We start from the raw sequence: 25,322 nt of genomic DNA, 5'->3' as shown, positions 1-25,322 counted from the left end.
CACCTGGTCAAGCTTGGTCACTGTGTGTGTCACCCTTGCTGGCCCCATGGCGCTGCAGTGCCCCAGGGTCTGTCCCCACCTTGTGGCTGGCTGCCCAGGGCCATCCTGTGTGACAGCACAGACACGGTGAGAGTGCCTCAGACCCCCAAAGGAACCCATCAGGCCTGGGAGCAGGATGGGCCCTGCAAGCTTGACATAAACTGGAGCCAAGGCAGCTCTCTTTGGCAGCCTGGCTGCTCCCCAGAGAACGGTCCCGCCTGCACCTGCCCCTTGGCCCTCACAGCCCTCCCGCCATGGACCCCAACAGAGCAGCAGGTGCTGGTGCCAACTGCTGTGGGGAGGCAGCTGCCCCTGGGACGGAGCCAGCCATGCAGGGTGCTGGTGCCTAAGCACTCAAGGCTGGGGCAGCCACATGTTTCCTGCTCCAGTGGTGAATCATGGGGCGGTGCCCCATGGCACATATTGTATGGGGTTTTTTTGACATGCCAGTGGGGCCAGGGTTACTGATTGCTGAATACATCAGCTCCGTAGAGTAATAAGGAAATAGTGGCCTGATATCTGTTCTGTGGAAACGAGAGGAGGTGATAACAGCCACCAGAGCACACGTCCTGGTCAGCTGCCCAGGAGCCACTTCTGGAACTGACAGAGGGGCAAGCTGCACAGTGACTCATGTCATCCCCTCCAGCTCTGCTCACCTGTCCTCCTGCAGACTTGGGATCCACGGGTCAACCCTGCCTCACTAGAGACAGTAAAAGTGAGCTAGCTCTAGATTACACACTGCCAGACCTGACAGGTTCTGTAGGCATCTCACAGTCTCCCCTTACCTTGCCCAATACAAAATCTGGGTACCAGTAGTCCATTAGAGGGGAGGTATCTATATGAGAAAGACAGCAGTGTATGAAAAGGTCTCTGACACTTCAGCTGAGTGTCCATGCTACATCTTTTCATTTCAAAGAAAGCAATCTCAGAACAAAAAGAGAGGGAAGCTGGGACTATGGGTGAGTAGTACACAGCATTAGAGATTTCATGCCATTAGACCTCTCAATAGAGCCAAATAACCAGAGCTGCCTAAAATTAAACACTGACAAATAATAAGTAGAATGGTGTGTGAAGGGTCTATTGGGCCAGGAGACCTTCACAGCGTGATGTTTCTGCATTGTTACACCACCTTGCACCTACTACAGCTGTCAAGTTTCATCTGTTTCCTTGAACTCTTCATGCATCTTAGGTTCTGTGGCCTTAATCCCCATTACTAATGAACAGATCCTGCTTTTAGAGAAAGCTGCCCATTTGAGATCACTCTCCCTTCAGGAATCCCACTTTTTTTCAGAGTCCCCTCAGAGATGTCTGTTAACCTGCAAATATTTTGCAATAATTAACATGATTTTATTTCCTCTTGACCCAGTAGCATTTGGCCTGGGATGCTGAGGGAGCCATACCTCACAACATTCAGTATATTTAGATTTCTTAAGGCCACATCCTCTTTTGCCATATTTTGCAAACATAACACTGCCTTTTGACTACGCCTAAGTTTTCCTTGATGCAATAGCAAACTAGCATTAAACCACAAATGTGCTGGTATCATTTTTCAGGTATTATACTCACAGATGCTTTGCGTAACAGTGTGGGTGTAGCCTAGAGCACCCTGCCAGCCACACAAACTAGCCTAAGCTGGTGTTTGGAGCTGCTTTGTGCCGAAGAAAGCCCCTTCAGCAATGAGACCAAGCAAGAAGTCAAGATACTGCCCTGAAGCTGCGCTTTGTAGATGCTCAGACAAGGTCTGCAGGGCTTTAGTAGAACTCCCTGAGAGCCCTTATGCCTGATTCTGGGAAAGTAACAGCAGATTGGTGAGGAGGATTGTAGACACGCTCAAGTGACTTGCTGAGGTGAGGTGTAGAAAAACACGTGTATTGGACTAGTTGTTGTTTAGCCTGGTGTGTTTGATGAGTAGTACGTCTGTGTTTAGATAACACAGGCCTGTGATAGACTGAGAAGCACCCCACTGAACATGACTGAGATTCCTGCTCTGCTGTGTTAAGATCAAATCTCAGTGGTAAGCTAAGCCTGCAATGAGCCCTGATATATAGGTGAAAAGATCTGGTTTGGTGATCCTTGAGCAAGGACCAGGCTCCACAGTGCTGGCATCCCTATTCGTGTGCCTCTGCCTTTGGGTACTGCTTTGAGGATCCTCTGGTTGGTGAGGTAGTGGAAATAAATTTACTCTGTATTTCATCTGTGGTTTTGTGTTTGTCCCTTCATCCTGCCTCTGCCAGCTCCCACACTGATCCACAGCCAAGCTCCTGTCTTAGCTGTGGTGCACTCTGGCACAGGCTTGCAGTGTGCTTCTGCTCTTCTCTGCTGTCTGGACTGGCTGTGTTTAGGAGGAGAGTGACCTACCCCACACAGGCAGAGAGGCAATCTGGTGCCTAGTGCTCTTCTTGGAAAGTAAGGAACTTCTCAGCTCAGGGGCCAGTGCAGGCGAGGTATACTAGTCCTCAGCTTCCGAAGGCTCAGCAGGGTTCAGCACTGCTGGCAAGCAGGGCCATATCACACCTGCCAGCAGTGAGGCCATCAGCTCCCACAGGTGCCTTAGGAACCTGAATGCAGCCCTGGCCTCACCCACTCCCTCTTGTAGCAGCCCTGGCTGACTACAACAGGGCTGTAGAACAAAGGGGTTTCTGAGGGTCTTCCTGCCTTGGTGCCATGGCTTTTTGCTGCAAGAGCTTGTCTGCACTGGTCTGCTCTCCACCGGCATGTAGCCACTCTGTACACCTGCAGTGGGAAGATGCGGTTTGCACTGATCTGAGCCCAGGATGGTCGCAGGAGTCAGTCTGGGAACGAAGGTGGAGGCTGTGGAGTCCCAGGGCCCAGCCTGCCCAGGAGCTCAGGCAAGGCGTGAGCATCGTGTGGGAGTGGGACCCCAGGGGAAAGTGTCCCTGCAACACTTCTTTGTACATGGCTGGCACGTAACCTTGTTCTCCCAGGCTGTGCAGGCCTGTCAGAGGCCAAAGGAGCTGACTTGCTCTGGTGGCATTACCCAAGACACACAGCAAAGGGAGGCGCAGGTAGACTTGCATGAGGACGAGAAGTAGTCAGGGAAAGACTGTGGATGTAAGAGGAGGCAGCAGCAGTGGGCTGGGAAACAATACTTGCTCGAGGTGACTGGGAGGGATTTTGCAAACCAGAGTGTGAGAGGGCAGAGGAGTTCTGTGGGAGGAGGAAGGCTCAGCATGGACAAAGTCTTGCTATTGACATGACAGCCATGAAAGGCACAGCCTCAGCAGGGTTCCAGTCACCAGAAGGCACCTAAAACTAGCTAAGCTAAACTGGTCAGAAGAAGGTTATGGTTATATCTTCTATACTGGCCTTCAGCCTGTGTCCCCAGCACTGGGAGAGCTTCCTGGGGGGCAGCAGCACTGGGATTTTCCTCATGGTTTGGCTGTCTGGCACAGGCTCTCACAGTGCTGTCATGAATTGTCTTCAGTTCTCTTGTTTGACTTGGGTCGGTGTTCCCTGAAGCTTTGCCAGAGCAAATAGGTGCTGTCAATAGGTCTAAATGACTTATTTCCTGGATACCTGGCAGAAGTAGCTGGTGCTAGCATGGTAGTTGGTGCTTCGGTACTCCAGTGCACTGCGTGAGCTTATGAATGCTTCATGTCTGCTTATCGCTGTTGTTTCTCTCTACCCTAAACTAGCTGTTCTGCTCTAAGACTCAGTGCTTTGCTGATTTCTGGTTATAGACTGCCTATGTATGTAAAGAAGGCAGAAGTGAAATTAATTCAAAAGTAGAATAAATACCTTTTTTTCTTATTTTTTTTATCTTTTCTGCAATGTGTTGATAAAATATTATGTGACCTCATTTTTAGACCTTATTTTCACAACCTTCTTTCTTTCTTTCATTCATGTTTTCCCATTTTACTGTTCTCCCACCACTTGATATTAGGAGGCTATATTACAATGAAAACAATAAATTATACTGCAACTGCACTCAGGGTGAGAGAGGGAAGGAGTCAGCCACTATCCTTGCTCTTGCCTACTGCAACTTTGGGTACTTATGTGCCAATTCAAACACATCTGTTTATCTCAAACTGTTTCTAAATAAAAATATAACTTTAAAACTTATCTCTAACACAAGGAAAAGGCCTTAGCAACTTCAGTGCAGGAGCACACCCACCTATCAAATTACCGTCAGGTTTCTTCTCTGGAAGGAGCAGAGTTTTCCCTGTACAATTCAAAACATGATGATGTAGCAGTACTCAAATCCAGTAATCAGCACAGGAGAACATTCATAGCTTTTATGTGACCAGCCACATTGCAGCTTTCTGTCATACTCAATCTTGCAGAGCCATAAATTTCCATCTTTCCTCTACAGCTTTAGTGGTGTCAGCTAAAAAGCAACTGAACTCCCTCTGCTTTGAAAGGCAGATGTCTTTCCGTGGTAAGCATTCACCAGTGCAGTCATAGCACTGACTCTTCCAGCAGTTCCCTGGTGTCAATAACATTTGGGATGCAGAAAATGTGAACCATCCCCTCACCTACCTAAAAGATGTAGAGACTTCCACAGCATGATTGCCATAAGCTGCTTTAGGTGTCAACCTACTATGAATTGTTCTGCAGGGTGTACAAGAGCAGATATTAAAATCTTGGATAGCTTGAGGACTACAGGTAGGGAGAAATTACTCATTGTCTCTCTTGATTAAAAAAAAAAAAAGTAATAATATCAAAACCAGTTTTTATATGTAGATTCAAAACAGAGGGAAGTAGTTCTCACAACATGCAGCCAAGCATACATCTATTCCCAGGACATCTTGTTGACGTCAAAAGTATCTGAATTCAAAACAAGATTGGAGAAGTGAATATAAAAAAAATCTAGGTGCTGTCAAATGCAAAGACAAGGTTAATCTGAACTGAGTTTAGACATCTTCTACGTTTACGCAAGCATCACCCTCCACTCTTGTCACAGCCAACAGAAAAGGAATAGGAACTGTCAGGGCATCATTCACTAGTTTATTTTGGACATCTCCATTCAGAGAGGTGAATTGTGTCATCCAGATCCCTGGCTTCAGGCCAAGAGAGCCTGTAGGGAGTAAATGTGTTTCTTGTTCTCTTCCCTAGGCATTGGCTTTTGACGATGGCAGAAGACAGGGCATGGAGTTAGTCAAACCATACAGCTGATCCAGTTTCACTGCTCCAGGTATGCCTCATCAGCTAACAAAGACACATCCTCAGGCAAACTACACACAGTTGGAACAGAAATTCTGATACATCTCTGCTCATGCAACTGTTGGCCAGGGAGGAAAACGCTTCAGGAAGAGCCACTCAAGTAGTGTGACCTTTACAAAGGTTTTGCAGCACTTCATGACCTACAGGTAAATCCTTCCTACAGACAGTGTCAGTGTAGGGCATGGGAACACACAGCTGAAATTCAGGTTTTACAAAACATTGCATGGTTCATTACAGGGCCCTACCTGGGCCACTGCCAGCTTCTCACCTTGTTTCCCAGCCCAGGGTTACCAGGGCTTGACCATTTGTGTTGGCAGTGCAGCAAGTGAAATGGAACAGGATCTGCCTCATTCGGGTTGCTTCTCCTCCTGGAAGCGCCAGCCTTGCCCAGATTTTTTGCTTCTGCTGTCTCCTATACTCCACTTGCCCTGAGAGCAGCTCAGTGATGTCCCTGGGGACAGGGGACACCATTAAGAGAAGGTCTACATCTCTCCAAATGGTGTGACAGAAACTATGAGATGTGGAATAGGAATGACCCAAAGCAATTTTCTCTACACAGTACCATTTCTCTTGAGCCCAGTGACTGCCCTGATTCACTACCTTGCCTAGCACAGCCCCACTGCAGCTCCAGCACCTTTGTGAATCATTAACAGGCCAAGTCCAGCTGCTCCTTCCACAGCTTCTCCTTTCACACAATTTTCTTTCCCAGCCCTAAGATGTTTAATTCAAGCAAGGCACAGACAGAGAAGAGACAAAAAGATTTTATGTGAATTCGCATTTCCTGACAACATGACAAGCAGCCAAAGCAATGGTTAGGGAGATTTTACTTGAATTAGCATTTCCTGACAATATGACAAGCAGCCAGGGCAATGGTAGGAAAATATGCCTTGTCTCTGCACTCCTGGTGGCACTCCTGACACTGCATAGGCGTCCCTGTTCCTCCTTTTAGAGACAGCCATCTCTTTTGCTTGCAACAGGACTTAGTTTAAAAGCACTTCTCAGCCTCCTTCATAAACTTTCTGGCCCTGCTCCTTTATTAGCAGTGCCTGGTCATCTGAGCCCCTGCAGTCCGATGCTTTGTGCTTAGTGCAGGGTGGAGCCTTACTAGTCCGAGGCTGATCAAAGTAGGCGGGCAGTGCAGAGCAGTCAGTCTTAGATCTGGGATGTACACAAATGAAGGGGACAGGAGGGAGCAGCAGCAGGTGTAGGTAGGAGCTCAGAACACGCGTAGATGAGAGCCCAGCATGAAGGCAGAGTGTTCGTGTGACTGCTTATAGAGAGCTGTGTACCACAGCAATGAACTTTGAGGGCAACTTTGCTTGAATCAGGCCCGGTGGTGCTTCAGGAGGACTTGCTAAGGTGAGAGATTTTTCAACCATTTCTTGGTATCTGGTGTGGATGCTCTTGTGCCCAGGACTGTAGTCACTGCTCATGCTCAGCATCCTGAACTGGGAAATAATTTTTGTAAAACACTGCAAACATACAGATGCCAGCAAATTGCTACGATTCTTCCTGCAGACAGAAGTTGTTGGCCTGATTTAGAGGGTAGCTCCTGCTTCTACAGGCTGTCTTCTCAGTGCCCTTGCTCAGCTCTTCCTAGTAGTGACTGTCATGCCAGCTGCTCTCCTCTGAGTGGGCACATGACTTCTAATTCTGCAGAAGATGACCAGGACAAATTGAAGAAGCATTTGAAAAAACTATGAGCAACCATCAGTGCCAGCAAAGACCAGTGCCGAGGGCTTCCCTGGCACCAGATCCTCTTTGCTATACTGCTGTCACTTCAGCAATGAGGAATGTGCACAGGTTTGGAGAACTCCCCCAGACTGGCAGAGCACTAGCCACCAGTCTGCACAGCATGAGGTATTTTGGGCCATCTCACACTGCCCCCAGGCATGCATAGATTCAAACCCTGGGGACATGCCACCCAATTTTCAGAATGTGTTTGATGGGTACATTTCCCTTGAGCTGCTTGTTTCTTTCTGTAATGCTTGTTCTTTGCCAGGATCAAGATTTTCCAAGGTCCCTGTGTCTTTCTGGAAAAGCATAAAACTCTGCTCTTTTTCTTTTTCTTTTGTTGTTGTTGTTGTTGTTGTTGTTGTTGTTGTTGTTGAGACTCTAGCGGCTCAGGCAGGCACATTGGGATCTTTGTAAATTCTTTGTGTTCTCATACATCTGCTGTGGGAGACTCTAACAAGGTGACACTGGATTGTTATTTTTTTCAGTAGTTCCTGTGCTTCATCCTTTGTACCCTGAGATTCTTCCTAATCTTTCTTCTCTCAGCCAGATCCTGGCTCATCTCTCTGCCAGCACACAGCAGCAAAGTGCCTTTTTTTGTTCTGCAGCTGAGATTGTCTCAGTCATTCTGGGCTGATCTTTACTCGGCAGCTCTATGAGAGCTTCATATTTTCACTTTTGGAACATGAAATTAACTGAATCCCTGGTGACTCTGGATGTTTGCTGTAGGGAAAATGCGGTTAAGCTTGAGACCTTAGTTTAGAAACATCCCAGCTGCCCTGATTGAGAGATACAGTGGTGAAAAATAAGGTTATATAATTAGTATTTCCTTTATATTAGGGAAGGTATGATAGAACTTCTACTGTTCTTTGCTGCTATTCTATTCCACTTCACCAGGCACACAACTCATTTCAGTCCTTCTGCCCTTTGTAGAACAGATTTGTCAGGGTAACAATCATCACTATTTCTTGTATAAGAGTGAAGAAGTTATTGAGGGTCTAGCCTTACATGAGGTCATTTCTACCAAGAATAGTCAAGGGAATGGCCTGCATAGTCTGTCAAATGTCTAAAACATGAAGCTATCCTACCCTGGTTTGATTCAAGACAAAAACATGCCCTTCCTTCCTAAAAAAACCTGAATCCATTCTCAGACTATTTGCATGCAAGTTCCCAAAGAAATAATTATTTTTGCGGTTTTAAATCTGCCTAGGCATTTTCATGCCAGTGTGCATGTCTGCTCAACAGTTTTCTTGATTAATAACTTCTGGCTATGGTCCAGGAACTGTGTGAGGACTTAGAGTAACAATATTAATCCGATGGAAGTGATATTGTCAAAGTTAATTTGGAAGCCAGGACTTTTGGTAAACACTTCTGTATTCCTTGCATTGTATTTGCAAGGAGGAAGTTGATAAGTGACTGACTTTTACAACACTCTTTGTTTGCAGCTCTTCCTGGGTTGGTCCAAATAGCAACCTGATTCAGCTTCTCGTCAGACCTGAACACTACAAGCCATTTGTGTAACCAAAAAAATCAGTGTGCTTCTTGTCCAGGAGACCAGAAGCATGTGGGCCCTTACTAATGCACAGCCCCACCCTTGCAAGACATTACTGAAGGAAAATTCATATTGTGGTAGCACTTACTGGCAACAACCAGGCTGGGTATTGTCCTGGCTCTGAGAAATTATAACTGCTGTCTTATAAACTCTAAGATCAAAACAATGCACAGCAGATAGTTTAGATAAACAAGTCAATTTCTGCATATATGTTGGAGGGAAGATGAGTTCCTAGTTGGTTAGCAGCCGTAACTGTACCTGAAAATCTAAAACATCAGTACTAGAGGAACTGAAATAATAGGAGGAGGCACCTCCATGCAAATTAGTCTGAAAAGCTTCGCTGTAGAGGGAAATTGAGGCAGGTTATAAGGAGGAGGTTAGGAAAATTTTAGGAGCAGCCATGATTACCATGGACCCAGAACATGACATGGGACATGTAGCAGGGAAGCAGTGTCTGCATTGTGGCTGGCTGGGTCCCATTTTATACCTTGGCTGCTTTAGTAGGGGGGCTTCTGCTCTGCATGGGCTTGGCTGCCTCAACCCCGTGCGATCGTGGGCTGCACAAAAGTAGTGTACAAAGCTGGACCTGAGCTCTGGTGCCGCTCTGTCCACGAGGAACTTCCGTCTTGCCCCACAGCCCTGAAGGTCCTGCTCTCTCTGTCCTGTCTGGCTGTGGATGTACCTGGAAGGACTGACCATGACTAAGAACCAGCAAGGTTTTTTAATTTCAGTTCACCTTGGAAAATGTAAAGCAGCTGCACTATAGAGAGAGGTCTGTCTCGGCTGTGGCACAGCTGAACTGCCAGGCTGGCAGGGGGTGATGGGGAGCACCCCATGGTACCTGGGCCTTAAGAAGGCAGATCCCTTGGGTGGCCAGTGCCGTGAGCACCCCTCTGTATTCGAGGCACAGTCAGGCACTGCTGGGGGAAGGAAGGAGAGTGCACAAGACAGGAGCAGTTGGCAGAGCATGCTTTAATGTACTTTTTGAAACAGAGGTTTAGTGTGAGAAACAAGGAGCCAGCTTTGAGCAGAACTTTGAGTTCAATTAGCACATTCTATTGTACCTCTTCTCATACAAGACCTATGGAATGAGTGGGGTAGGAAAGAAGGGTAGCAGGAGACAGTCTTTAGAAAGGAGTTAGGCTAAGAAAAAGGCTGGTAGGCAGTTAAGCCTGCCTACACTTGTAGGCCTTTCTAGCAAAACTGTTTATGATGCTCTGTCTGTGGAGGAGATATTGTTCTGCTTGGATTTATTACAGTGCCAAATTACTTCCTTTGGTATGTGAGTTTTTGCCTATGGTGACAAAAAATGTTTCCTGAAATTTCAAAAAGAATACAATCAAAACAAACTGAAACCTGTATTTTATGTTTACGGCATTTTGGCATTAAAATAATTGTACATGGTGATCAGAGCAGGTGTTTAAAAGTAACAGCGTGGAACTGTTGAATTCTCCACAAAAAGTGATTTTTTTACAACTTTTCTTCATAAAAATTGCCCAGATCATGTCTGCAGGGCTTGTGTACATGAAATGCACATTTGTGTGTACAGACTTATTTCAATGCACTCAATTAGCTCTTAAACTTTGATAAAAATGCAGACAAGCTTTTCAGTATCTTCTAGGACAGCATTAGACAACACTTACTGACAACATTAGACTAACACTGACAAGCTGTGTTTTTGTTACAGAAAACCTCCAGCCCTGCAGAACTTATGTCCTTTCCAAAGACGCCTTGTGCAGTGGTTGTCACTGTGTCACTGGTATTGTGACAGCTTTCTAAAACCCTGTGCCTGCAGAGAAATTCACAGGAGCCTGATGCACCACATCCTGCCTTCTTTGTGATCCTGTGATGCTGAACTTCCTCTGTCTCTGCAGATCCTTCGCAACCATGGTGAAGTCTAGAAGAGTGCACCTGCTCCTGATCCTGGTAGTTCTGTCCTTCCTCCTCATCCACTTCCTGCCCTGCAACAACAATGCCCCCTTGGAAGAAAAACCTTCTCCAGTCCACATCCTCATTCTCTCCTCCTGGCGATCAGGATCTTCCTTCACTGGACAAATCTTCAGCCAGCACCCCAGCGTTTTCTACCTGATGGAGCCCGCATGGCATGTCTGGGTTAGGATGTACCAGAACAGTGCCAAAGTCTTACACATGGCAGTGCGGGACTTAGTCCGGTCGGTCTTTCTGTGTGACATGTCTGTGTTTGATGCTTACATGTCTAGCCAGAAGAAAAAGTCCGATTTATTTCAATGGGAGACAAGCCGAGCCTTGTGCTCCCCACCTGCCTGTGACTTGTTCAATCGCACTGACATAATCACTGCAGGCAATTGCAAAAAGATCTGTAGCAAGTACCCATTCAGCAAGGTGGAGGAAGCTTGTAGAACCTACAGCCATATTGCCGTCAAGGAGGTCCGGTTCTTTGACCTGAAAGTCCTTTACCCACTTCTCACTGATCCATCCCTGAACCTCAAAATTATTCACTTGGTCCGTGATCCCCGGGCTGTGTTCAGGTCCCGCGAGAAAACAGTGTCCGACCTGAAACGTGACAGTAACATTATTATGGGGTCTCGTAGGGCAAAGGGTGAAACGGTGCCCTACAACATAATGCAAGTAATTTGCAAAAGTCATGTTAAGATTTATAAGGCAGGAACTCAGGCCACTCCCAGCTTCCTGAAAGACCGATACTTGCTGGTTCGCTACGAAGACATTGTCAGAGACCCGCTGGCAAGGGCTGCGCAGATGTACAGGTTTGCAGAACTCCATTTCACACCAGAACTTCAGAAGTGGGTGCACAACATCACTCATGGGAAGGGTCTCGGAGCACAGGCCTTTGAAATTGGGTCCAGAGATGCACAGAGAGTATCCCAGGCCTGGAGGGAGACACTTCCCTTCCAGAAAATTGAAAAAGTGCAAAATGTGTGCAAGGATGCGATGGACTTGCTGGGCTACCGGCTCGTCCAGTCTGAAGAAGAGCAAAAAAATATGTCACTGGATCTTTTGTTCGCCCAGAACTCCTCTGAGTACCAAAGCCTGAAGGCAGAAAAGCTGGAGTCTGTACCTACTCTCTGAAGCCTGCAGAGTGCAGAACTGTTCACTAGAACAAAAGAGGACAGAGGTGCAGGCATAGAAGTGTAAGGGCGTGTGCATGGATGCAAGGACAACTAACATAGGAATCCTGACTGCGTTCACAAGAGCTCTCAGAAGCACAGGGTCACTCTCTAAGGCCCCTGGAGATTCAGCCACAATGAAGGCTGAAGTAACGCAAGTTTGTTCTCCAAATTATGTTTAGATTGGAGCATATGAAATAGCAAAGCAGTGGGACCAGATAGCAGAACCCAACCCCGCCACAGACCACAGTTAAGTACTGGGGAAAACACATGGAGCAATTGCACTGCAAAGGAAGAGGAAATATAAAAGGAAGCTGGATAGAGAGAACATTATTTGCCGTGCTGCCACATGGGATATGTAATGCCAGAAGAGATGCAAGGATGATCAATATTTGGTTTCTGGAAAGATGCTTTTTTTTTTGAACAGTTGAGTTTTCAAGCCTAGTTTTCCTTTTGCTCCATTCCTTTGCCTGGGTATCCAGCCTTGCTGGCAATGGCGGGGAAATGTTTGTGTTCACTTACTATATAATGGGGAAATGGAATAAACCCACTATTTTTGAAAATAAAAACTCCTAGATTTGCATGTGGGGATCCATTTTGAGATTATATGAATCCATTTATTTTTTTAGCTGAAATAATTCTGTCTTCTAGCTTTCAAACCTGAGAATAGCTGGGAGTTCTCACAGTCCACATGTGTGACTGGAATTCATGCTAAGGCTGAGATCCTAACCACAAGGTAAGGACATGGATTCCATTGCTATTAATACTGGAACTGGGAAGATAGGTTTATGGGAGTGGACTGAAGCAGCCCACGGCACAGTTGGAGATGCCATTCTCCTACCTCCAATGGGAATATGTAGCTCAAATCAGAGCAACAGAATTATTTTTACCTGGCTTTATCAGTGTTCTAGAAGACAAGAAGAAAAACTTGTTACCAGACTTGGGGAGGAGTGAAATGCCTACAAATACCTCTTCCTAAACATCTATTCCACATGTAAATTGGGGAGTCCCTTTAACACACATCTACAGATCACTTGCTACCTTAGCAATGTGGGTATCTATATTCCTACAGCTAAACCTCTAATCCCTGCAAAGGGTGGGATGTTTTATTATGGAAATAATAGAGTTATTATGGGGGATCTTGTTTTTGAATGACAAAATCCATGCTGAGCAGGCAGCACTGGCATCATGGTACTAAGTCCACTGAAAGCAAGGCATTTTCCTTTACAGTGTTTATGCCAACGGGGCAGGCAGGCTGACATAGAGAAGTGGTACTTGTACTGTGCCAGAGAAGCACAGAGACAGCCTTTCTTCAAAGTCCCTTTAAAACAGACCTTAACATATCCAGCTAATAGCATGGGGTCTCAGAAGCCTCTTCTTATTGAAGTTATAGTAAACAGCTTCCTACTTTAAGTGCCAAGAAGCCTGATTTTGAACAAAAATAGTCTTTTCAATACATTGCTAATTATATCTCTACGTTAACCAACGTGCTTGAGTGGCTTAAGTTTTATTATAAATACTTATCTTCAGTGGACTCAACCAATGCTAAGTATCAAATGTTTACCTGAACAAAAACCTTTCATAGTGTTTCCACTCAGTCAGTAAATAAATGACATAAAAGTAATATATAATGCATTTTCTTAGCATACTGCTTTGAAAATTACGTTCACTTCTGCTTCCTAGAATGGGAAGCTTTTTGGTGCAAGAGGTGACAAATGTCCTGTTCACGAACCTCGTCATCATCAGTACCCGTATTTTAAATCCAGCTGGTAAAGTTTCTAACTAAAAAAAACCTTACTATTTTATTTGCTGTGATGTCTTGCGCTCCCTTGTTAAGTGCTTGTCTGGCCTTCCACACAAACCAAATAACCAGTCTGAACAGCATGAATGTGCCAAATAATTCGAGGTTTTGCAGCAGGAATGACCTGTCCAGTGAAACACTGCATAGTGCAGTTTTAGCATTTATTTGGTTACGTTGGTTAACCCCCCGGTATTTCAGGTGTTTCTCTGGTTTTCTGAAATAGCAGTCTCGTTATATCAAACTGTTACTTACTTTCAAGATCATCTGAATTTGGCTTAAAATCAGCAATTTCCCAGTCCACCTTGAGTGCCACAGTGCAATACGCAAAAAAACCAAAACATAAATCTTTAGAAAAAAAAAAATTTCCTTTTACCAGCCCATTTAATTTCATCAAAAGGATGAACTCCAGATTTATAGGATTCACTTCAAATAATATTAAGTGACCAAAGCACAACGTGCTAAAAGTACCGAGTTTTCCAGATTGTGACTCTATACTAGCAATGGTGTTCTCTCTTAAACACAACTTAGGTGATACCTTAACTCTGGGCACTCTTAGTTAACTTGTCTCTCCTACTCCTACTGTTGCACATGGCCCTGGAAGCTGGTGTACTTTTTCCAACTAGAATATATGGTCTGGTACATGTGTTACTTCACCTGGATTAAGGAAGCTGCAACACTTCGATCTGTAGAGATAAAAATGGGCCTTTTATTAAAAAAAAATTTAAAATTCTGAAACTTCATAATGTTGATCAAATTTTCCATCACATTTCTGAAATGACTGTAAAATTCCTGCCACAGTCCTAGATCAGTCGTCCTCCTCTTGCTAACTCTTCCTAAATGCTATCCGCTTTGCTACATTTTCAGCTCCAAATTTTGCTATCAATTTATTTCTGACATGTTCGTCATCCTTTTGCAATTCTAAATCATCCTCTCTGCTCCACACAGGGTACCCATCCAAGCGCTGCCCCATCTGCAGAAAGTCTGAAGTAGCCTCCACTTCACCACTGTTTTTCAGAAAGGCCTGAGTAACAGTGAACAGGTCCACACTGAACTTCTCCATGAAGTGCTGCATAGTTTTTACTACTTCTCCCACCACACTGGAAGAACAAGTGCTTGTTGGTCTTTCTTCCATTTGTAACTGAGTGTCAGGGAAAGCAAAGTCCTCCAGTCCAGTTTTCAAATCAAATGCTGTTTCTCCTGGGGAACTTCCTCCTCCATCTTGTGTAGAAAGTTCTTCTGAAACGTCCGAAGTGTCACTTTCTGACTGAGAGTAAGAGGAGTCACCGATTAGACATGGTATTTTCTGGCCAGCTTTTTTTACTACTGCTACCAACTACCTTCCACTGTGACTCTACAGTATATAAAAACCTCAGCAATTACTAGGCATAGTAAAACTCAATGACTGAAGTTAAGCTGTGTTAATGAAGATAGACTTGATCATAGAAAGGCATGAAATATTAGGGAGACTTTGAACAAACTGAGCATAAAAAGCAAAAGTGTTGATGCAGCTGCAGGAACATTTTATGCCTGAGGTGAAAGGATGATTTCTATTTGCCAATGCAGGTTTTAATGTGACAATCCCATCACATAAACCTCCTCATGTTAACTTGGGCAGGGAACAAAGTTAAGAAAAGCTGCAGCAGCGAGGCCCCATCCATCTCAAGCTATGTAGCTGACAGCTCACAAGCAGCTCCCGTTTAGCCACAGAAGGGATGTCACGGTGCAAAGGCATTTCACTTGTTAATGATGCTGCCGCCTGTGACACCGGGGAGGGTCGGCCCCGAGCCGCTCACGGCACCGCTGCTGCCTGGGCCGGCCCCACTCACCTCCGCGCAATCGAACTCCCGGTTACTGGCCGCGAAGAGACCCGTGACCTGCGAGGCCTCCTCCGCCTGCGGGAGCTCTGCGGAAACACGCGGGCACCGTCAGCGGGGCCCGGGCCCGGCCCCGCCACCGCCACCCGCGCCCTGCCCGCCGTGTGCCCCCCGCTCACCCCCGAGCAGCGGCCGCAGGTGCCGCAGGAAGCGGTCGCGCATGGCCTGCCAGCTGTGCCGGGTCAGCCCGCTCCGCTCCAGCTCCATCCACAGCGCCCGCCCGCCCGCCCGCGCCGCGCCCCCGGCGCGCACCGCCCGCAGCAGCGCCGCGTCCTCGGCCTCCGTGAAGGACAGGCGGCCGCGCGGGGTGGCGGCGGCCGCGGCGGGGGGCGGCGAGGCGGGCAGCACGAAGGGCTCCATCGGCAGCCGCTCGTTGCGCTCCACGCACTCCGTCACGTACTCGGTGGAGACGGCCCCGCGGGGAGCCGCCTCGCCGGGCTCCGCCAGCAGCACGGCCCCGGGCTCCTGCACGCGGCACAGCCGCCCGCCGCCCGCCAGCACCAGCGGCGCCAGCCGCAGCTTGGACACCCCGGGCCGCACATAGAACCGCATCGGGCGCCCGTCGTCCCACAGGAACAGCGAACGGGACCGCGCCGCCCCCGCCGCGCCGTCCGCCATCGCCGCCCCGCGCCCGCCCGCCATCACTGCCTCGGGCCCGCCCATCGCCAACACTCCCCCCGCCCGCCCATCGCCATCACCGCCCCCAGCCCGCTCATCGCCAACACTCCCCCCGCCCGCCCATCGCCATCACCGCCCCCAGCCCGCCCCCCATCCCCGCCCATCGCCGGCCCATCGCCATCACCCCGCGCGCAGGGAGGGGCGGGCGGAAGGGCGGCGCTGGCAGCGGGAGATGGCGGCAGCGGCGGCAGCGGCGGAGCGCGCGTGCGAGGCGGCGGAGACCGAGTCGCACCTCAGCAAAAAGTGAGGGTGGGCGGGCAGGCGGGGCCGGGCCGGGCCGGGAGGTGAAGTTGAAGGTGAAAGTGAGGCGAGGCGAGGCGAGGCAAGGCAAGGCAAGGCGAGTGTCCCGCTGACCCGGTGCGTGTCTCCGCCAAGGCACCCGGCGGAGCCCCATGCTGAGCCCCGGCGCCGCGCGGCTCCGCGGCTGGGCCTGGAGGGCCGCGCCCGCGCTCCGATGGCGGCAGGCGCTTCATGACCAAAGCAGGTCGGTGCTTTGCGTCTGGCTCGGACCAGTTCTGTCCTCACGGAGTCCCGGACGACGGGGTCGGGAGCGCGGCAGGAGCTTGAGGGCCCTGGGGAAACGGGCCGGACCGCGAAGGCGGCTTCGGGAATCCTACGTTCCCCTGACCTTTTGCAGTGGGAACTTTGCCTTGTTTCACTTTCACGCAGCGTGGGGCTGTCAGGCTCATAGTAGTAAAATGAGAATGGAATGCTCCTGGGCACTTGGGCGTTGTCTCCCCTGTTTCATTTCGCTTTCACTTTCCCTAAGTATTTGTGTTGTAGGAGATGAACTAAAAGAGTTCAAAGAATAAAATGCTTAAACGTGCTTAAGCATTATCGTGACTTTTGGGCAGATTAAAAGAAGTGATGGGGTTATTTGGCAGCATTCTACTAAAATCTTACTGTACAGTTTTTTCCCTGTAGAAGTATCAGGGTACCTGCTACATCTGGTTTCTCTTTTGCAGTGAGCTGAAGAGACGTTTAAAGGCTGAGAGAAAAATAGCTGAAAAAGAGGCAAAGCAGAAAGAGCAAAGTGAAAAGGATTTAAAAAAGCCTTCCTTGACTTCTGAGAATAATGCTGGAGCTGATGAGGAAAGCTTGGATCCAAATGTGAGCATCTGGCCTCATGCTTATTGCTGTTCTGTGAATAAATCTTATTGACTTAAATTTTATGTTTTTATTAATGAATAATGAAATGGCCTTTTCTGTATAAGGGCAGCTGCATTTTAATTTACAGCCTGTGATATATTTTCAGATTCTAATAAAATCGTTTGGTTTTGTTTGTTTCTGGTGGCAGCAATACTTCAAGATTCGTAGCCATGCAATCCAGCAGCTGAAGGGCACCAACGAAGATCCCTATCCCCACAAGTTCCGTGTAGACTTATCTCTCTCAGATTTTATAGACAAGTACAGTCACCTGCAGCCAGGAGATCACCTGACAGGCATTACAGTGAGAGTGGCAGGTAAAGGCCTCTGTGAGATACAGAAATATATCTTAGCTACTTTTATTGATGGGTTGGTCTCTTTGAATTTTGCTGATCCTCTGATACTCGATCATGAAATCTGTAGCAGTGTTAAATGATTTGGGACATGTCCCTTCAGACTGAGTGGACCTGTGCAGCATCCCTTACAACCAGAAGATCAGATTGTTATGTGGGCTCCAGGACCCAAAGTGCATATGGTATTAACTTTGAGACTTAACTGCTTCTCTTTCACAGTCAGCAACCGTTTTGCTCCACCTGGGCTTCTGGGATCATGCCTGAAGCTCTCGTGGCATGAGATTGGACTCAGTGGCAGTAATCCTGCTCGGTGCTGAGTGCAGAGATGATGATTATTCTTTGTCCAAGTGATAATTCTGTGGCTTATGTCCCTGTTTCCTGTCTGCTGGGGACTCTTTTCCTGATGTTCTGCGTACTTTGATATTTAGGTCGAATCCATGCAAAGCGTGCCTCTGGAGGGAAACTGATTTTCTATGATCTTCGTGGTGAAGGAGTCAAGTTGCAGGTCATGGCAAATTCCAGGTAAGGAGAGATATTCCCAGTAGCATCCTGAACAGCACTGTATTTTGGGGCCTAGAGATTTGTATCTGAGTGTTCTGTTTCATCTATGGGTTGGCTTAGGCAGCCAGATAATGTTATTCTTAGGATGTTTTGGTTCTCTTCCCTGTTGAGTAATTTTATTTGGTTTTAAGGATTTGGTCTTGGGAGAGACTTGAGGACAGTTTGGAAGGTTGAATTTTAAACAAGCCTGCTTACATTTGTTTTGTAATTACAGCTTCTACAAATCCGAGGAAGAGTATTTCCGTGTTAACAACAAGCTACGTCGTGGGGACATTGTTGGTGTAGAGGGGAATCCTGGGAAAACAAAGAAAGGGGAACTGAGTATTATTCCTTATGAAATCACTCTGTTGTCTCCATGCCTGCACATGTTGCCTCATCTTCACTTTGGCCTCAAAGATAAGGTACTTGTCATACCTGCCAGTCTTGGAGGCAATTTGACAGATCATAGAAGGGTTAGGGTTGGAAGGGACCTTAAAGATCGTTTAGTTCCAACACCCCTGCCATGGGCAGGAATGCCACAGATAGGTCTGAATGGGTGACCTTTGGTACCTGTTGATGTTGTCAGTCAACAAAGGAACATTAGTTTTGGTTTGATATTTTTTTTCCTTTTGCATCACGTTTTGTCTAGCTTGTTCTAAGGATATATGTTCTTTTCAGGAAACTAGGTATCGTCAGAGATACTTGGATTTAATTCTTAATGGTTATGTGAGGCAGAAATTTATAACTCGTGCAAAGATCATCACTTACCTTCGGAGCTTTCTAGATGAGTTGGGCTTCCTTGAGGTAAGGCTTGAGTGTTTATTTCTCTCCCGATACTGAAAGTGTTCAGAGCTTCTCAGCTCCAAGGGTGCTTTTCTGTTCAGGCTCATATGCAAAGTACTTCCGGAAGTGACAAGAATTAGCATAGCATGATGTGTTTTATCAGTTTAATGTAATGGGAGCCATTCCTTTCCTCTCTTTAAAATTAAGACTATTCATCAGTTGGTGAGGTTATGACTTGGGAAACTTCTATCAAGGTAGTACTCCAAACTACTGCTATTTTTTCCTTATTCCAGTACTTTGAGTGGAAACAACATCTCTGAAATGGTGTTTTGCAGCTGGAGATAAAAGCAGAGTTTACTTCCTGTGGGTAAAACTAGATTGCCCTGACCCGTGTGCAAGAGCTTGCACTTGGCCTTGTTGAACTTCCTTTTCTTCAGTGTAGAGAGAGGATTTTGTGATAATGTCATGGCGCTGTTCCTGGCTTTGGTAACAGCAGGTTCATTTTGGTAGTAAATGTGAATGACTCTTGATAGCAACAGATCAATTATGTAATTTGTTTTTACTGACTGCATGAAAGAAGTGCACTTCAAAATTGTTTTCGTATATTTTTCATATATTTAATATAGTGAAATGTCAATAAGTGAAATACAAAGATTTTTTCATCAAAACTAGGTGTGGTTTGTTTGCTTGATGTGTGCAGTTCTGTTTTGGAAACAGAGTTTATGAAAACAGGACAATTTTTGTTGTTATTTTACAGATTGAAACTCCTATGATGAATATAATTCCAGGTGGAGCTGTGGCAAGACCATTTATCACATACCACAATGAATTGGAAATGAATTTGTATATGAGAATTGCTCCAGAGCTTTACCATAAGGTAGAATGCAAGCCTCTTATGGCTAAGCCTGTATTCTTCAAACTGTTTTAAAAAGTAAATGTAACTCAAATGAGAGTTATTCTTGAAGAAAAGACTCTTGGATTTGTCTTGAGTTATATTTGTAAGGTTGTGCTGCAGTTGTGTGTGTTCGAGCTCTCTTTAAGGTCTTTTTCAAAAGTCACTGTATTTACTACAATTCCATTTTGTTTAGATGTTGGTGGTTGGAGGTCTGGACAGAGTATATGAAATCGGGCGGCAGTTCCGGAATGAAGGAATCGATTTGACTCACAATCCTGAGTTCACGACTTGTGAATTCTACATGGCTTATGCAGACTACCATGACTTGATGGACATTACAGAGAAGTTGCTTTCAGGTGATGTATGCAGTATCAATAGCAAAAGAGGAAGAATCTCTGGAAGAATTGCTTATTATGTGGCATACTCTTCTTCTAAACTCCACGTTCCTTTTGTAGGGATGGTGAAACATATTACTGGGAGTTACAAGATCACTTATCATCCAGATGGTCCAGATGGACAGGCCTACGAGATAGATTTTACACCTCCCTTCCGGCGAATCAGCATGGTCTATGATCTGGAAAAGGCCCTGGGAGTGAAATTTCCACCAACTGAGCATTTTGAAACTGAAGGTTAGATGCCGAGTATGAATGTCATACAATTCTTCCTTAACAGAAAGTGGGCAAAAGGTAGCAAGTTCTCAGCCTGCAGTTTGTCAGCTGCATTTTTGAGGTGGTACTAATGCATGGAATTACTTCTCTGTGGTTTTGTCACTTTACCTGAGTCCAGAAAGAAGCCTTAATACTTTGCAGTCTTTGGCAGGATCTGACTGTTTTTGGCTCTTCCTTTGAGTGTATGTGAAAGGATGTACTCAAGAAGTGTGATTTGGGTATTTCCTGATCTGTTGAAGGGATCCAACTTTTTGCTTATTTCTTCTGTCTTTGGTGCAGTTGAGTTTCTGTGCCTGCAGTCATAGCTTAGGTGTACGATTATTATGGACTTTCTTCAAAATATACATATGTGCTATTTTATTCCTGGAATCAAGAGACATAAAAAACCAAATTCATACACTTCTTGGTGATTTTTTTTTTCTTCCAATAATAATGTCCAGCAGTCATGTGGTGGTATCAAATTTCTAAAGTATAAGATAAGTTATATTTTACTGTAAATTTTTAAAGCCAGGTACTATTTTTGTAGATTGACATTTAAGCTCATGGTTTTCCATGATATGTACCATTAAGGTCTTCTAAATCACTGTTAAGACATGTTGAAGGATATAGTAAGAACAAAAATTGGTTGCTAGGGTGGCTTTTCTAATTTTTTGTTTACGATTTCAGAAACTCGCAAGTTCTTTGATAATCTTTGTGCAGAGAGAGACATTGAATGTCCACCTCCCAGGACAACAGCCAGGCTTCTTGACAAAGTAAGTAAGGGTGCTATTTTTATAATCCTAATGTCTTTGAGGATTTATCTGTATCAACAGAAGCCTCTTCAGAGAAGTTTAGCTGCACCTGGGAAAACGTGCTGAAGGGCATTTCAGCTATTGCCGTATTAGAGCAAGAAAACTGGCTGTGTCAAAATCTTCTTTTGTGTTGTCTACACTAAGATGTAGTTTACTTATGTCTGCTTAATTTGAGTGCTAGGGAATTTTAGTTTGATAGCTGGTCTCTTGTGATTAAAGCAGATCTGCTTTATCTTATGTCAGTTTTGTCTGCGAGATGTATCTGTATGTACCTTATCAAACAGGTAGACTTACCATGTAGTTCTGTCAGCTGTATTCCTTTGTACCCAGACACTGTCCAGCTGTTCTTCTGATGCTTTTCCTATTGGCCTTTGCTGTAACATGCAGAATGAATTATTATATAGTTTTTGTTAGGTCATTTTTCTTATCTGACTCGGACACACACTCTCAGTTAATGAAGCCATTACCGTGATCAGAAATTATTACTCGGGAAACTTCAGATTTAAGGTACCACCTTCAGTAGCAAAGGGAAGAAATCAGGATGCTTTGTGAAGGCAGTGTTAGGAAAGTGATGTTGTTTTTGTACTCTGTGCAATTTTTTTTTTTTGTACTCTGTGTAATTGTTTCACTTTTATTTTCCCAGTTAGTTGGTGAATTCCTGGAAGTCACATGTATCAACCCTACATTCATCTGTGATCACCCACAGGTCATGAGTCCTCTTGCCAAATGGTAAGAGTATGAGTCACAGTCAGCATGTAATTCTTTTAAATCCTCTACCCCTATTTTATAAAAAAGGAAAAAAAAAAAAGTCACATATGTCAAAACAGAGATTTTGATGTTGTGTGCTAATTTGTGAATTCTGACACAAATCAAGATTGGTTCCTGAGCTGTGAAACCAACCCATCATCCAGGGAAGAAGTGTGTCGATGCTTAGTAGCTTGAAGTTTTGACAGCTGATAGTGCCAAGTGTGCAGTCCCCCATAGTAATGTATGTGTTCTTTGCTTCAGTAAATATGTTAATTTTAAGGTTTGGCTGTTTTGTCTCCCTCACACAGGCATCGCTCCCATGCAGGACTGACCGAACGCTTCGAACTCTTTGTGATGAAGAAGGAAGTGTGCAATGCGTACACAGAGCTCAACGATCCCGTCCGACAGCGGGAACTCTTTGAGGATCAGGCCAAGGTATGATGTCTTGCTGACAGTAAATCAATGATACAGACATGTAAGCAAAGAGTATTTCCTGTGTCTCCTCCAAATCGGTCATTAGTACCTATTGCTGAAAAGAGTTACTACTTTGAGGCATGTTGGCTCAGTCAAGTGAAAGCCTGTCATTAAAATTTAATTCTTCTTAAAGGAACCTTGCTCTCTAAGGTAAGGAATCTTTCTCTGTAAGGTGAACAAGTCCAAACACTGTTGTTTAGATTTTTTTAGTGCAAGTTCATTTTGGACCATCTTCCCTTTTATTCTACCTAAAGTACTAATCTGGAAAAACGCAAATGAGCAAAGTGTTTTCTGTATCTTGCCTAGGTTGAAAGTTATTTTTCCCCAACTAAGTATTTATGTAGTCATATGTCAAGTAAAAAAATGCAAAGATTTCTTGTCCCCACCTGTATTAATATATTTTTTATCAGCTATCAATGTCCCCAGAATATCAAAGCCTTTTAAAGCCCAAAACAGTCTGTCTGTGCCTCACCTAAAGAGACCCTTTGCTAGACAGAGTCACTGCAATTTGATACTCTGATATGGGGATGGCACTTAATAGTAATGGAGAATCTTCTCAGCAGTGTTGTGCTACAAGGTACAAGGCTGCCAGCACCAGAAACAAACCAGGTTAACTCTAACAACTCACAGAATAACTTCTATTAATACAAGTATGTGACAAAATACTGTAGGGTTCACATCACTGGTGATAACGTTGAACTGCTCGATGGCACTTAACTAATAAAAAACCCAAAAAACAGAAGCATGCTTTACAAAACAATACAGCTATCTAAGCCTTAATATGAAACTCAAGCAACCCCCCTCCACGACAGCCCAATTTACAGAGACTAGAATAAAATCTAAATACACTTGTTAATACAAAGTGAAAAAAAAAAGAAAAGAATATAGCCGCTTCCCACTAACATACATTTTAACTCACTAATATAAGGAAGTGCACACCTTAAAGCAAGATATAAGATATAAGGCAAGATCAAGGTAAAGAAAGCAGAGTAAATGTTTGCTCACCCCTACAGTGTCCGAAGGAAGACAGGGCAGCTCGTTAGTTACCCCTGCAGAGATGATGGGACTTTTCCCTGATTTTGCTCGTGTCTGATCTCTTTTTATACTTTTTTTTCCTTAGGCAGTTTGAGTGACTATAGTCAATAATAATTTTTGGGGTGATAGACAGATGACATAGGCCTAAGGATCCGCTCCCTGTGTTCCCGTAGGATGCTGCGAAGAAAGACCATACTATTAACATAACACTCCATCCTTTGGTAATCCTATCAGTCTGTTGCTGGGAAGTCTCCCCATTTTGTTGAGAACTTTCGGGAAGCCATGGGGGATCTCCGTCCCTCTTTGTGACAGTGGGTTCCTGGGAATGCCCCCTCCAGGTGCTGAGGTGTTTCCTGTAACCATAACTGATCAGGACGGTCATCCTGACTTTAAATTGGTCTGTCACCCTACAGTCATACAACATTATACTTTAAGTTCTTAAATAAATTTTCATGTCCAGTAAGACTTTGAATGCTGTGTAAGAAATAGCCTAATGTCTTGAACTGAGTTATTAATATTTTAAGTCAACTCACAGAGCAGAGCTGCAGATTAGAAATTATTACCTTGCAAATTTATGATACTAGGTTTCTCTAAATAATAGGCCTCTTAAAGGAGTGACCGAAACTCATTTTGTAATTAATTAGGTATACACAGCCATGAATGCATGCTTGTCCCCAAATGATTGAGGTCAGATGATGTGTTTTGCAGAAACAAAGCTGTCCTTTATACTCTCTAATCGCTTCATAGTGCCTGAGAGGATTAAACAATTGTCAAAGTCAGTAAAATAGACTTGTGTTAACTAACTTACTTGATAGTAAATTTCAATAATCTGCTGCTGTACAGCTTTGAAGATGGCTTTTACTGAAGTGAAAAGCCTGGGCTTTTGCCAAGAAAGGAAAATGACAGGTCAGAAAGGAACTGAGCCTGGAGCTATTTTGGTAGCACTTGTGCAAGTGACCCCCACAGTTGTTATTTGCTTCCACAGCTGTACAGGGCTTAGGTTTCATCAGCTACATGGCTGCTACAAGTACTAGTATTCCTCTTTTATGGTAGCTATCTAGCTCTGTACAATCCACCTTTTACTAATAATTTCCTCATTTAGGCAAAAGCTGCAGGTGATGATGAAGCCATGTTTATTGATGAAAACTTCTGCACCGCCCTGGAGTACGGCCTTCCTCCTACAGCCGGCTGGGGCATGGGAATTGATCGCTTGACCATGTTCCTTACAGACTCCAATAACATCAAGGTAAGCGTTGGCAGTGGCAGTGCCTACTGCAGGCACTTCAGGGAGCAGGGAATGGGATTCTGCAAAGCTGGCAATCTCCTCGAGAGTGCAACTGTGGGAGGGGCCTGGAGACCAGTGACAGGCAGTGCAGGCGTGGGAGGGGCCTGGAGATGCACATCCATCTAGGAAAAGCTTCGTTGTGCCTGCTCGGCTCTGGGGAGGCTGAGCCGGGCCAGGGCCACTCCCACAACACCTGCTCGCCGTACTGATGCTGTCACCATCCACAGGAGGTGCTGCTCTTCCCTGCCATGAAGCCAGAGGACAACAAGAAGGAGGCACAGCCTGAGCCCCCCGCCGAAGGCACCTCTGTGTGAGGCTCCAGACCGCCGTGGGCACCTCTGTGTGAGCACGGGGTGGCGCAGACGTAAATAAAGGCAATGCTCTTTGCACCCTGAAAAAGGTTGTTAATGCCGTTACCTGCTTGTGCTTAATTTACCTGAGAAACTTGCCTGAGATTAATGTTGTTGAAAGTTTTCCTTGTCTGAGAATCCTATAACCTTTAAGATAAGACACATAGTTTGAAGATGAAAAGTATGTATGTTTAGTTTTGTATCGCTTAAAAGGAGTAACCAATGAGAAACCAGTCTCCAAACCTGTGAGATACCCAACTAAGAATGAAGAACAGAAGAACCAGTTTCA

The 25,322-nt window shown here is 45.4% G+C and overlaps 3 protein-coding genes across 7 annotated transcripts; 2 read left to right on the top strand and 1 right to left on the bottom strand.

Annotated features, from left to right (window-relative positions):
- Positions 1 to 91: 91 nt before the first annotated feature.
- On the top strand, positions 92 to 11,849 carry LOC114067545 (carbohydrate sulfotransferase 4-like). Of its 4 annotated transcripts, none has more exons than XM_027903096.1 (3): positions 92 to 2,202; positions 4,373 to 4,438; positions 10,384 to 11,849. In XM_027903096.1, the coding sequence occupies exon 3, from the start codon at positions 10,397 to 10,399 to the stop codon at positions 11,573 to 11,575; it is 1,179 nt and encodes a 392-aa protein (XP_027758897.1). In that variant the 5' UTR covers positions 92 to 2,202; positions 4,373 to 4,438; positions 10,384 to 10,396; the 3' UTR covers positions 11,576 to 11,849. The 4 variants fall into 4 exon arrangements, with proteins under 4 accessions (XP_027758897.1, XP_027758879.1, XP_027758906.1 ...); XM_027903078.1 differs by having other exon boundaries at positions 10,197 to 11,849; XM_027903105.1 differs by lacking the exons at positions 92 to 2,202; positions 4,373 to 4,438 and adding an exon at positions 6,128 to 6,582.
- Positions 11,850 to 14,466: 2,617 nt separating this feature from the next.
- Positions 14,467 to 15,947, bottom strand: TERF2IP (TERF2 interacting protein). Its single transcript, XM_027903116.1, has 3 exons — positions 15,408 to 15,947; positions 15,241 to 15,317; positions 14,467 to 14,674 (listed from the first exon to the last, which is right to left on the bottom strand). The coding sequence occupies exons 1-3, from the start codon at positions 15,928 to 15,930 to the stop codon at positions 14,591 to 14,593; spliced, it is 684 nt and encodes a 227-aa protein (XP_027758917.1). The 5' UTR covers positions 15,931 to 15,947; the 3' UTR covers positions 14,467 to 14,590.
- A 140-nt stretch (positions 15,948 to 16,087) lies between these two features.
- On the top strand, positions 16,088 to 25,082 carry KARS (lysyl-tRNA synthetase). Of its 2 annotated transcripts, none has more exons than XM_027903057.1 (14): positions 16,088 to 16,209; positions 16,932 to 17,076; positions 17,264 to 17,429; positions 17,894 to 17,987; positions 18,241 to 18,427; positions 18,684 to 18,809; positions 19,546 to 19,665; positions 19,877 to 20,039; positions 20,139 to 20,312; positions 21,018 to 21,103; positions 21,786 to 21,871; positions 22,198 to 22,324; positions 24,501 to 24,644; positions 24,911 to 25,082. In XM_027903057.1, the coding sequence occupies exons 1-14, from the start codon at positions 16,139 to 16,141 to the stop codon at positions 24,995 to 24,997; spliced, it is 1,776 nt and encodes a 591-aa protein (XP_027758858.1). In that variant the 5' UTR covers positions 16,088 to 16,138; the 3' UTR covers positions 24,998 to 25,082. The 2 variants fall into 2 exon arrangements, with proteins under 2 accessions (XP_027758858.1, XP_027758850.1); XM_027903049.1 differs by lacking the exon at positions 16,088 to 16,209 and adding an exon at positions 16,340 to 16,450.
- Positions 25,083 to 25,322: the final 240 nt, after the last annotated feature.

This window comes from Empidonax traillii, unplaced genomic scaffold (assembly GCF_003031625.1).
Source record: "Empidonax traillii isolate 1590-97213 ecotype Southwest subspecies unplaced genomic scaffold, ASM303162v1 scaffold23:size2178997, whole genome shotgun sequence".
Classification (NCBI taxonomy): domain Eukaryota; kingdom Metazoa; phylum Chordata; class Aves; order Passeriformes; family Tyrannidae; genus Empidonax; species Empidonax traillii.
The sequence above is the reverse complement of the archived record's forward strand: the minus strand, read 5'-3'. Positions and strand labels throughout refer to the sequence as shown.

Coding starts and splice junctions, on each gene's coding strand:
- LOC114067545 (XM_027903078.1), top strand. CDS start 10,358: ATGCTGAACTTCCTCTGTCTCTGCAGATCCTTCGCAACCATGGTGAAG.
- TERF2IP (XM_027903116.1), bottom strand. CDS start 15,930: ATGGCGGGCGGGCGCGGGGCGGCGATGGCGGACGGCGCGGCGGGGGCG. Junction 15,318..15,407: donor CCTGCGGCCGCTGCTCGGGG/GTGAGCGGGGGG, acceptor GTGTTTCCGCAG/AGCTCCCGCAGGCGGAGGAG. Junction 14,675..15,240: donor GGGAGTTCGATTGCGCGGAG/GTGAGTGGGGCC, acceptor ACTCTCAGTCAG/AAAGTGACACTTCGGACGTT.
- KARS (XM_027903049.1), top strand. CDS start 16,359: ATGCTGAGCCCCGGCGCCGCGCGGCTCCGCGGCTGGGCCTGGAGGGCC. Junction 18,810..19,545: donor ATGAGTTGGGCTTCCTTGAG/GTAAGGCTTGAG, acceptor GTTATTTTACAG/ATTGAAACTCCTATGATGAA. Junction 19,666..19,876: donor CTCCAGAGCTTTACCATAAG/GTAGAATGCAAG, acceptor CATTTTGTTTAG/ATGTTGGTGGTTGGAGGTCT.